This window comes from Cercospora beticola, chromosome 5 (assembly GCF_033473495.1).
Source record: "Cercospora beticola chromosome 5, complete sequence".
NCBI classification, from domain to species: domain Eukaryota; kingdom Fungi; phylum Ascomycota; class Dothideomycetes; order Mycosphaerellales; family Mycosphaerellaceae; genus Cercospora; species Cercospora beticola.
In genome coordinates, this window is record NC_088939.1 from 1,141,341 (window position 1) to 1,153,303 (window position 11,963).

The 11,963-nt window shown below is 54.2% G+C and overlaps 4 protein-coding genes across 4 annotated transcripts; 3 read left to right on the forward strand and 1 right to left on the reverse strand.

Annotated features, from left to right (window-relative positions):
* Positions 1-880: 880 nt before the first annotated feature.
* On the forward strand, positions 881-1,123 carry RHO25_007698 (uncharacterized protein; the record flags this gene model as incomplete). The annotated part of the gene is made up of 1 exon (XM_065602971.1): positions 881-1,123. The coding sequence occupies one exon, from the start codon at positions 881-883 to the stop codon at positions 1,121-1,123; it is 243 nt and encodes an 80-aa protein (XP_065459043.1).
* A 457-nt stretch (positions 1,124-1,580) lies between these two features.
* RHO25_007699 (uncharacterized protein) lies at positions 1,581-5,219 on the forward strand (the record flags this gene model as incomplete). The annotated part of the gene is made up of 1 exon (XM_023599879.2): positions 1,581-5,219. The coding sequence occupies one exon, from the start codon at positions 1,581-1,583 to the stop codon at positions 5,217-5,219; it is 3,639 nt and encodes a 1,212-aa protein (XP_023449022.2).
* Positions 5,220-6,317: 1,098 nt separating this feature from the next.
* Positions 6,318-7,529, forward strand: RHO25_007700 (uncharacterized protein; the record flags this gene model as incomplete). The annotated part of the gene is made up of 2 exons (XM_023599880.2): positions 6,318-7,366; positions 7,421-7,529. The coding sequence occupies 2 exons, from the start codon at positions 6,318-6,320 to the stop codon at positions 7,527-7,529; spliced, it is 1,158 nt and encodes a 385-aa protein (XP_023448789.1).
* A 3,116-nt stretch (positions 7,530-10,645) lies between these two features.
* Positions 10,646-10,879, reverse strand: RHO25_007701 (uncharacterized protein; the record flags this gene model as incomplete). Its single annotated transcript, XM_065602972.1, has 1 exon — positions 10,646-10,879. One exon carries the CDS (start codon positions 10,877-10,879, stop codon positions 10,646-10,648), a length of 234 nt encoding a protein of 77 aa, XP_065459044.1.
* Between the last annotated feature and the right edge of the window lie 1,084 nt (positions 10,880-11,963).

Below are 11,963 nucleotides of genomic sequence, written 5' to 3' on the forward strand. Positions count from 1 at the left end.
GAGTCGGGCTTGGTCACGACGCGTGCTTTCCCTGTGACTTCCGTGACTGCCTTGGGCCACACGTTCGCGATTAATGACGGCGACTTGTCCGGTACCTCAACAAGACCACTCATAGGCCACTCACGTACACATATGCGCTGCGATCTGCTTCGTGCCTCTTCTCGTGTTTCGGCTGCTGCAAGACCCAGCACTTGACTTCGTGATGTGTGTAGTCGAAGGACTTGAGATGTACATCAGTTGCAATGCCACCCTACCTTTGTCTGTGATCGCGACACGACACATCTTGGAAAGCTCCTGTACTTCTCCAAGGGCCACGTGCGATATGCATTCAGCACTCCGTGGAGAGTCATGCAGTCGGGTCACCCACTTGAGTCCCAGAGTACCGGCTCCAGAGCATCATCATCTCTAGATGCTTACCCTCCGCAGGTACCAGTAGTGACCTGGACTCAGAGACAGACAACTGGTCCCAGGCTCCAACATGAGGCATTACCGACGAAACATTTCTCACCACGCCATGCCACTAAGGCTGCTGCACTGGCGGCAGAGTGTTCACGAGTGCTGGCAGCTGCCGGCGCTGAAAGCTGAGACGTGACGGTGCTCGACCTTGCTCATCAGTGCGCAGTAGAATCGGCACGGAATCATGGCTGCGAATCCAAGTTGCTGGAGCTGTAGGAAGTGCGTCGTCGCGTGTCTGCATGTCCTCGGCCGGCGGCGCCACACCGGGAGAGGGCAGGGATCCGGGGCTAACCACAGTTGCTCGCGTGTGGCCAAAGTTTCTGTCGGCATCATCCATCGATCCCTTTTGCCATTCTCATTGCATCTTCACAGTTTCGCAGGAGTGCGAGGGAAGAGCGCAGGGAAGGCAGTCCTGCGACACTGCATGATCCGATCTGAAGATGCTGGTGCGCTCCGCCAGCCGACGACAGCAACGGCACACCTGTCGCGTCCTCGCCGCTTCCTTCGCCCAGCTCTCTCTGCCATGGCTGGCTCCAGCACAACTACGATGGAACGCAACACATCCATCACCGACGCCTTCTCAGACAACGGCATCGACGCACCGCCATCGATCACGAAGACCTTCACTTCCCACATCGCAGCTTCGGCAGCTCGCAACAGCTGCTGATACCCATTCTTCGACGAGCACGCCGTTCGAATCGACTCATACTTCGACGAGCACATCTTTCGAATCGACTCATCCTTCGAGGATCGACCGATTAAAATCGAACTTCCGCGCCTCCAACCACGATGACTACGTTCCTTTCGATTTCTCCGGCTCTCATTTTCTTGCAGGGCCGAGCGATCCGATTATACTTAATTCACCATTAAAAGCTGCCGATACGGTCATTCGTGTGAACAGATATGTCCATGGATCCGCAAAACAGCTCCTGGGCCATTTGCATACCAGCCTTTCAGTGGGGAGACGGGATCGTGCCGCAGAAATTGTACAGAGACTTGCTCAGCAATGCGGTCCGCAATCGGAAGAGGCTGTGCACGCTCACTGGCTGTATTTAGACGACTTGCGCGAGGCTGTGAGGCGGCATGGTCGAGACTCGCCGCAGACTGCAGTCCTGCTCAGTCAGATGCAGAAATGGTTCGAGGTCGAATTACGGAGCAAAGGCACGCAACCTGACGCCAACATTCTGATCACGATGATGCGGGCATCAATATCTGGACTGGAAGGCTCACGGCGAGACCGCTCGATACGCAGATATGCGGACATTGCACAGCAGCTGGGTGACGATGTCTTGAACGAGGTTCTACTCTCAGAAGTCTACAACGACATTGAATACGCGATTTTGGGTCGTGCTACCGCGGATTTCTACGAGGAGGACGTTCCTCTACAGCAGGCTGTGGAAGACATCTTGCAGGGAGCCTCCGACAACAAGGAAGAAGCGCGTGTCAGGCAGGAGGAACTGGATATGTCAGCGGTGCCAGAAGTGCTGCAAACAGAGCAAAAAGGAACTGGGCTGGAAAATATCAGAAAGAGCATGAACGTATTCTCAGAATTACCCACGTTGCCAGTTGACGCCGGCATCGAAGCCCGTCGAGAACTGGCATACAAGCGGCAACGGCTCTTGGAAGATACTGCAGTTGATGTGGCGATTGATCGATGGAAGAAGGCCGACGAGGATTTGCGCAAAGTAGGAATCCACACTTCCATGCAGAGCAAACCTGTTGCTGCGTTAATGTGGCAATGGTATAGCCAGCTGCTACCAGCCTTGCAACAAGAGCTTGCCGAGGTCAAGAAGGCAATGGAGGGTGATATGACCGATGCAGACCGGGTCGCTTATGGTCCTTACCTGGAGCTCTTACCACTTGAAAAAGTAGCTGCTGACACTATTCTCTATGTCATGACACGCATGGCTTCCGGCAAGAACAAAGCAACCAATCAGTATGAGAGTGAGGCGAAGCTAGCACCTCTCGCGCTCAATCTGTCGCGATTGCTCGAGTCCGAAGTTTTGGCCGTTGTTGCTGGTGGTAGCAAAAAGTCTGGCAAAGCGAGCAGCAAGTCAAAGCTTCGGAGCCAAGCAAGACGAGTGTTCGAAAAGGGGCTCGCAAAGTCGAAGTCCAATTCGAAAGCACGACAACAGAAATTGAAACAGGCAGAGTTGACTCAAATGGAATGGCCGTTAGCTGTTCATGTCAAATTAGGCGCCATGCTGTTATCTAAGCTGATGCAGAGCGCTCAGCTTCCAGTCACCAAGGAACATCCGCGGACGAAAATGCAGATCACGCAAATGCAGCCCGCATTCCTTCATCGCATGAAGTATTCTCGCGGCAAGAAACTCGGCGTGGTGATGCCAAATCCAGCACTGATGGAGAAGATTCGAAGCGAGCCGGTGGGCAGTCTTATTGCAAAAAGAATGCCCATGGTCGTGGAGCCTTTGCCCTGGACAGGCTGGGATCAAGGCGGATATCTGCACTATACGAATCCCATATTGCGACTAGCAGCCGGAGATAAATCTGCCAAAGACTACTTTCTGGCAGCGGACGAGCAGAACGATCTTAGCACGCTGTACAAGGGGCTTACGGCGTTGGGGAAGGTGCCATGGAAAGTTCACCAAGGCGTTTTCAAGGTGCAGTTGGAAGCTTGGAACTCAGGAGAGGCAGTCGCCAATTTTGCGCCACTCAACCCTGACTATCAAATGCCTCCAGAACCGGATGCATCCGCTGATCAGCAGCAACGGAGACTATGGGCCCAGGAGTGCCGCGAAATCGCCAATCGTCGAAGTGGAAATCACTCCAAGCGCTGTTTCCAGAACTTCCAGCTCGAAATCGCTCGCAGTATGCTGAACGAGACCCTATACTTTCCCCACAATCTCGATTTCCGTGGACGAGCTTATCCCATCCCCCCTTATCTCAATCACATGGGCGCGGACAATGTCAGAGGTTTGCTCGTGTTTGCAGAGGGCAAGGAGCTCGGCGAGAACGGTCTGAGATGGTTGAAGATCCACACAGCCACGGTCGCGGGCCACGATAAAGCGAGCATGGAAGAGCGTGTCGAATTCACTATGAAGCACCTAGACGACATATACGATTCGGTCCGAAATCCTCTGGATGGACGCAGATGGTGGCTACAAGCAGAAGATGCGTGGCAAACGCTCGCGGCTTGTTTCGAGCTTGTGGCCGCACTGGAATCCCCCGATCCCGCAAAGTTTGTCTCACATTTGCCGGTCCAGCAAGATGGAACCTGTAACGGTCTGCAGCATTACGCCGCATTGGGTGGTGACAGAGCTGGTGCTGCGCAAGTCAACCTCGAGCCTAGCGATCGCCCCGCTGATGTCTACACCGCAGTGGCTGAGGTCGTGAAAGCCGAAGTAGCGAAAGACGCTGCGGATGGCGATCCGATTGCTCAAAGGCTGAACGGCCGCATTACCAGGAAGTGTGTGAAGCAGCCAGTCATGACGAACGTCTATGGCGTCACGTTCTTCGGTGCTCGTTTGCAGGTGAGGAAGCAGCTGGAAGCCATTTTCCCCGAGGTCAATGCGCACGATGCTGTTAACTTGGGTCATAAGTCGCATTACGTCGCACTAAAGATCTTCAAGTCTCTCGGCCAGATGTTCACTGGTGCACAGGCTATTCAGAACTGGCTCGGCCAATGTGCGGACCGGGTGGCTACGTGCCTGACTCCGGAACAAGTAGCCTCATTGAAGAACGAGACGAAGGTCCTGAGGCGCGGGAAGAAACAGATAAAGGACGACAAATCCGGCGGTGTCAGGCCACATGGAGCACCCGCGACTTCTAGCAACGACAAGGCTACAGCAAGCAAGCCACTGTTTAAGTCGACAGTAGTTTGGACGACACCCATGCGCCTTCCTGTGGTCCAGCCTTACCGGGCAGCGAAATCGAAGCTGATAACCACTAAGCTGCAATCGATGGCCATCCAGGATCCTCAAGCCTGGGATCCGGTGAGCAAGCGCAAGCAGCTTCAAGCGTTCCCGCCGAATTTTATTCACTCTCTCGACGCAACGCACATGTTGCTCAGCGCTCTCAAGTGCACTGAAAACGGCATGACATTTGCGAGTGTCCACGATTCTTTCTGGACCCACGCTTGCGACGTCAATCGCATGAGCGAGGTACTTCGTGACGCGTTCGTCGCCATGCACAGCGAAGACATCATCGGGAGACTACGGGAGGAGTTCGAGACCAGGTACAAGGGGCATATGTACATGGCGACTGTCCTTGCAGACAGTCCTGTAGGGAAACGGATTATCCAGCATCGGAAGGAAGTGAAAGAGGAGGCGAAACAGTCGAAAGCGGTATCGATTCCGAGCGAGCTGGCTTTGGAAGCTGAACGAATGCGGTTGCTGCAGAGTGAAGACGCGCAAGAACGACTCAAAGGTGAAGCGATGATCACGCCTGGCAGCATCCTGAGCGCCGAGTCCGACCCAGCTGCCTTTGCCCCGGCCACAGAGCTGGCAGGTGTAACACTGGGCGAGATGCCTGTAAATCCGGCACACGTGGAGGAGGCTCCCGTCGATGAGACCGATTCAGAGACAACGGTAGTCGACGAGGCTGCCGAAACAGACATGGAAGTGTCTGAGTCAACGAACAACGGCGGTGAAGAATCTAAGTCGGAGGGCAAGAAGACGACGAAGGAAAAGAAAACTACGCCGAAGAAGCTCTATGTTTGGCTTCCGCTGACCTTCCCGGAAGTGCCTGCCAAGGGCGATTTCGACGTGCGACGACTGCGCGAGAGTCGATACTTCTTCCACTGAGGAAGTGAAGGCGTGTAATTTATTGTAATATTTGCAGCATGTGAGCGTTATGGGAATGAGGGGCGGTAAAGCTGCATAGCGATGGCGTTGGCAAGAAAGGGAACGGCATTGACCACAAAATTATGCTGTATTGTATGATATGATACCACTGCGAGAGGACCTTAGTGTATGCATAGCACGCTGTACTCAACGATACGTCGGAACATGAATCAAATGTTTCTGCCACTGCTCTTCACGTTTCACCTGGACACGCCTGAATCAGCATCTGTCGGTCGATTCGTGATCCAGAATTATGCAGCGTATTCCTTGCACAAAGTTCAAAACATCGAGACCAGGAAGTCCCGAATGACCGGAACAGATTTGCAGAATGACATCCCAGCCAGCAGGGGTTGCTGGTCATACAAGCTTTCCGGATGCCAGCGACATGGGACGTCCTGCTCGCGACCGTTGTTTGATTTGTTGGGAGGCCGTGCAGCACATGCGACGGCGGCGAGGCGGTGGGCGGGCGCGCGGATGGCGGCGGTGGTGGTGCAATGGGCAGAGATGAGGTGCGTTCGGGGGGCAGGATCTCACGAGTCGCCCGCGGTGGAGGCGCCAAACGGACGCTAGCCAGCGACACACGGGAAGGATTGTGGGCGGCTTTTGGGTTGGGGCGAGCGGACGTTGGCTTTCTTTGGGAGCGCTGGTGGAGTCTGGGTGGGCCACGACCCGCATAAAACCACCGTGCCCGTGTCGTGTGCTGTTCCGGCTCCGTGGGCTGTGAGCCGTGGGTCCCGTCGTGCTGGTTGCTTTCCTCGTCTGCCCGTCCAATCCTGCTCTCACGTCCCAGAAACACCCTCTGCTGCAGGCACGCTCGCAGCAGAAGCAACGACAAACACCACCACCACAGATCGACATTGACGGGATGCGATAGCGAGCGCTGGTTCGCGAGAGGATTCGCTGCCGCCGCTGCGTCGTCGATCAGGCATCGTCGTGAGCTTGCTGCACCACTGACGGCCGATCTTGCTCTCTTCTGAACACCTGCCCGTACCTCTGCTTGGCGGAGCCCTACGAGTACACCAGGCCACCCGCTCGACCACCTTTCCACCTCTACACGCCATGGCCGAAGACATATCACGGCCGTCGGCGGACGATCGCGAACGGAGGAGGGGGAGTCTGGCGAGACGTGCTCTGCAGCGAGTCCGCGCTGCCATGCATCGAGCAAGGGATCCTGGAGCGACCACGACGGAACGGGCTGCGGGTTCAGACGACGAGGCGAGGAATGCAATAGAGGCAGCCATCGAACCTGCGAACACCACGAGAGCCGGGGCCGAATCAAGCGACATTCCACAGGACGAGATCGAGCAGCGACATGATACAGAGCCTGTGGAAGCGCCTTCAATACCGTTCGCCACGCTCAACTCCATTGAAGTCGACTCCAGCGAGGAAGACGCCGGCGAATCTGCAATGCCACCGCGAGTAGGCCGATCTGGCTTGACTCGAGAGAAGGCGCGATCACTATTCGCACAAAACGGATTCGACTACAAATTGCGAACGTGGCGGCCTCTGGAGGAACCACCGAACAAGATCAGACGTGTTGAGAAGCCAATTAGACTCCGAGTACATTACACCTGCCACGAGTGCACGAGACAATTCGGCTTGGAGAGGACTTGCATGGATTGTGGGCATCACAGATGCCGAGAATGTCTGAGGAATCCGCCGAAGAAAGTGAGACAGGTGTCAGACAATGCCCGAAGGTCGACGGAAGACGGCCGGACGAGTCCTGTTGCTGGGCCTTCGACAGCGCCACCTGTGGCAGAATCTTCGCGACCGCAACCAGACATGCAAGTAGCACCACTGAGACCGGACGATGAATATTCGCACGACGATTTGCCACAAGACCTCGATCTTGCTATGTATACCCGACCTAGGGCAGCGATACAGACAGTATGGAAGCCACAAGCTCGACCGAAACTGAAGCATACGCTTGGTGCTTCTTCCACTTCACCGGACGATGAGGCTCCGGTGGTTCGGGCTGTGCAACGAGTGTACCGGAAACCTCGACAACGGGTGCGATATACTTGCGAGCAATGCGATACGCTGTTCGTTGATCACGATCAATGTCGGCGATGCGGGCACGAGCGCTGCGATGGTTGTCTTCGCCAACCGTCAGTCCTTTCCATTGATGCTTGTACATTCAACTTGCTGACTGTTCTCCTCAGGCCCAAACGCACTGCTGCAGCACCAGATCCAGAAGTCCTCAGGTCTCTTGAGGCCCGACTTGCTGCTCACGGAGAGTCTTCGACTGCCGGAGCCGCCGAGCAGTCATAATCTCTTCTGCATACTACCACTTCACGACAACTCTTACCACTTTCGACTTTTGTGCGGGATACGAACGAACACTTCATTCACGATACCACTTTTGTGTTTTTATCTTATTATTCTTGGGATGTTGATGATACCCTTGGGCGGATATTTTCTTTTGAGCGACCTTGGCCACGGCGGTCTGGGACGCTGTCTTTTGGGGAAACTGACGAGCATATGATGGGACGTGGAAGCGAAGGAAAGCAAAATGGGCACAAGAATACCACAGCATCACTACTCCAGCTTCTCGTTGATATCACTTTCGTCATCACGGCGACGTTGGACGAAGAAAGGAGATGAGTCCACGTAATGAATATTTCTGAAGTAGTTGGAGGATGACGGGAATCTCGTCACAGTATTCATTGGCGACTACTTGTCTAATGAAGAACCAGTACAACTACAATTCCTCAACTTCTCTCACTGTCATCCCCGCCTTACACCTACTATGTTCCCTTCACCGCCATGCAATGCCATGCCATACCATGTGCACGACCGTTATAAATCTTCTCTCCCAACCCGACCCAAAGAATAAGAATCATGAACCTCGCTTCGGAACCGAGAACTTGGAACACACTGACGACGGAGACGCAGAGACGTTGCGATTATTGGCAAGCCCTACCTTACTACTTCATTCCGTGATTTTCATTGATGATGAGGATCCCGTCGGGACGTTACGATGTGCGAGCGAAGGATTCTGCTGGCCAAAAATCTGCAGACGAAGGGCGATCATCCCTTTTCGCTGATGCCCGTTTGTTAGGGCGCACTCGGGAGCGTTCCGTTGATGAAGTGGTAGACGATGAGAAGATCTTAGGATCTGTGTTATAGCTGATGATAGGTGACGCGGATTGGGTACAGTTACGGGTATGCAAGGCGAGACGAAGCGAATGCTATGGTATTGATCGCTGTATGATTGTTTTTGTTGCTATGCTATGTGTGAGCGAGAGGATGATGCTGTAAGATGGGACTGCAAAGTGGTGGTAGCGTTCGGGGTTCGTGGTTCTTTGCTCTCGGCATCCCGTAGGGGATAGTCGGCCGTGATTGATGATGAGCAAACCGGGTTCGGGACACCACCTCCTTGCGACCACTGCAACGGAGGAGTCTGTCAATGATGCCGGGACTGGTGTGCAAGCGAGCTGTCGGCTCCAATGTTTTGATTCTATATTGGAGTCAGTGTTGTATGAAGTTCGAAGATCATTTTCGGATCATTTGCTTGTTCTTCTCGTCGTGGTTGTCGCTACCAGAATCATCAGCGCTGTTTTCGCTCTTCTCACCGCACTGCCGGGGAATCCTCCTTCATTTGGTTCCAGAAGAAGCAGTCTTACTCCACTTCGTTCTATGTACTCCTTCTCGCTACCTCGCTTCCATTCTACTCACGTTCTTTGTGCGTGGTAGATGGCTGGCTGGTGGGTCAATGGCTGATCGGACGAAACGCCAGAAGGAAGGCCACGTTGTCGCGTCCAGCCCTCAACAATACTCGACCTTTGGTCCTTTTGCATTCTACTGCATCATCGTTACCAGTCTTCACACGCAGAAATCATCATCTAATGCACTCCACTGCATCACTCCACTGAATTCTTGTCTCGTGGCATTGCATGAAATGGCAGACGCCATGGCTTGCAACGAACCACTCGGAGCACACGAATGGGAGCCAATGGGTCCAGGATTCTTGTCCTTTTGTCTCCTTCTTCGCGTGGCACGCATGCGCTCACACGCACTCACGCATGCACGCGGGAACGCTTTGCCTTTTCTTCTTCCTCATCACACGCTTCGAGACGCGTGCGTGTGATCACGCACGAGCAAGTTTTTGCGGTGGATATCTGGCACGCTGTGGATGTGGACTATCTTGCGTTCAGAAGGTGAAAGCTACGGGAACTGGCGTGAAGACGGCGTCATTTTGCAAAAAGGTTGAAGGGGTTTCCGAGCGTGCCGTACCTACTACAGTTCAGTAGTGAGCGAGGAGCACGTCGTGGCTTTTTTCTCGTCTGCTTGTTTGTCGCGACGCGTGGGCTTTTCGCTTGCGCTCGCACACGTTTCCGAATTGTGATGTGTGGCTTGCTCTGGGTCGCTTCTGGGCTTGGAGTGTCTTGGATGAAGGGGTTCAGTTTCGTCACCGTTGAAGTGCTTCGGTGTGACAGAGCCTGACCGGGGTTTCGGGTTCAGGCAAGATGCGGCTCTGCTGGAGTGTGATGATCCTCGCAGGTTCTTGCTGAAGTAGAAGGTTCGGTAGTTAGCGGTCGCTTCCATGTTCCAGCTGCTTTCGAAATTTGGGAAACTTTGACGTTTGGGAAGCGGTCCGACGGCCAGATCGATGGTATGGAAAGTCTGTTTCTGTTCGGACGTGACGTTCACCCTGTTTCTTGGTAACGAATGGCCGTGATGACAGGTGAGGTGTTTTGGCATGTGTTGCCGTGCTGGCTTGCAGCAGGCGCGTATGGTCAAACGTGAGCACGAGTAAGAGCAGCAGAGCGACATGGATGCGACTGCTTCTTCCTGCACGCATACGAGATGTTGGACTGGAATGGCAGGATCTGGGGATCAACCGGCATCGCATCGTGCGCTGTTTGAAGACCTCAACAACGCCTTCGATGCAGCGCGAAGCTCCTGACAAGACAATGAAACGCAGTTGCATGCTTTTACGATTCATCATCCCTCACAGGGTGGACTAACTGCAACGTCAGATGCTCACCACACCGGTCCCGACATTGTTTATCCTTGAAGCTCGTTGAGCTCTGAGATGGAATCACGGAGAAGAGTATGAGCTCCAGACCTCGAGTTCTCAAATTCAGTCACGGACTGACAGAACGCTATCAAAATGACTATGTTTGCGTCTCAGGCTGCCATCGAGGATGTCCCGGGAAACTGTTGGGGACAGTGACAGGCATCTCCATGCTTCAGATTTCCGACCGTGGCGCCGGTAGCACCTCCGTTCAGAAACCACGGACCCGGGTTTGGACTTCGACGCGAGATGCAGGAACGAAACGTCCTATCGGACGTAGTCAAAATTCAGGAATTCCATGACTCGAGCTGTGCGTAAACGATACAGGCGGTCTCTCGAGCTTGAGCTGAGCACAAGCGATTGCGGCTCAGAAGGTCACACCTGGCAAGAGGCGAGGCATTCCGTTCAGAACTTTAGGAGGCGGTGTGGCAGAAAGGCTTGTGGCAGCACCGCCGACCGGTTTCAGCAGAGGCCCGTACGCTTGGACTGGCCAGATGTTGAACTGATTCACAATGTCACGAGGACGCTTCCCAATTTCGCGGTATGTGTAGCGAACATCTTTCCGGCTCCTGAGCTGGGTCAGGTGAGGTGCTGGTGCCATTATTGAAGATTCGGGTCTCCAGGTGGCAGGTGCCAATATTGCGAGACCACGGTGCATGGACCGTCTGTCGGCATACCGACGAGCAGCCGGAAGACAGATTGAGATCACGCGGATACGACAGCGAACAGCAACGACAATTGGCACCGATACTTGGCAGCATTTGATGCCATACGTATACCTTTTTGGGGCATTGCCTCCCCCAATCGTAAGCAGTAAAAATACCACATCTATGCAATCTGGCTGACATCATATCCTGGGTCTTGTTGAAGGTATAAGAGATGGGTGATGTGCAATGTGTCTATCAAAAGCCCATGGAAACGAGGTCAGAAGACATGTGACAAGTGCAATCTGGGGGCGTGCATCGTACCACCGGCACAGATTCTGCGAAGAGAAAAGAATTCCCATGATCGAATTATGAGTCGCTGTGAAGATGGTCGACCAGCATAGGCAGTCTGGGGAAGACTAGTGGTCCGCGCATGGGTCTGGACTTGGTTGTTTTCAGGGCTGGCCCGCTGGATGGAGGAAGACCCATTGATGAATGATCTTGGGATTGGGATGGCGCTGGGCAGATTCGCATGTCACAAGGTCAGCATCAGCATCCCACAGTGAACCCATTTGGTGTGTCAAGGTTATGCAAAACGAGGCACGACATTGTCCCTGACAGCGCTTTGCGCGCGCCAACGTCTCCACGTGCCATTGTCCATTTGCGGCGGCAGGCTCCGCGAGGGACCTGGCGTGGGACTAGTCGCAGACCCTTTTCATCTGACGCAACAGCTCCAGGGACCTTCTGCCACGCACAATGTGGGATGTTCTTGGGCAGCATTCTAGTCTCGCGCGCAGTGGGTGAATATATATGCAGCATCGTGTGCCGTGTGCCTCTGCGTACGTAGTCTTCCTCGCAGCAATGACCAGAACTCGTGCCTCAATGCCGCTCGAGATGTCCGAGTTGTGTGCGGGTCGCTTGCTACGGACCGTGAGCCAAAAAAGTAAGGGCCAATGAGTTCCCGCCGCCGGCTCACATGGTCTCGATGAGCCCCTACAGAATTCCTTGCGAACACTTTGCGCCGACTGACCCAGCACACGC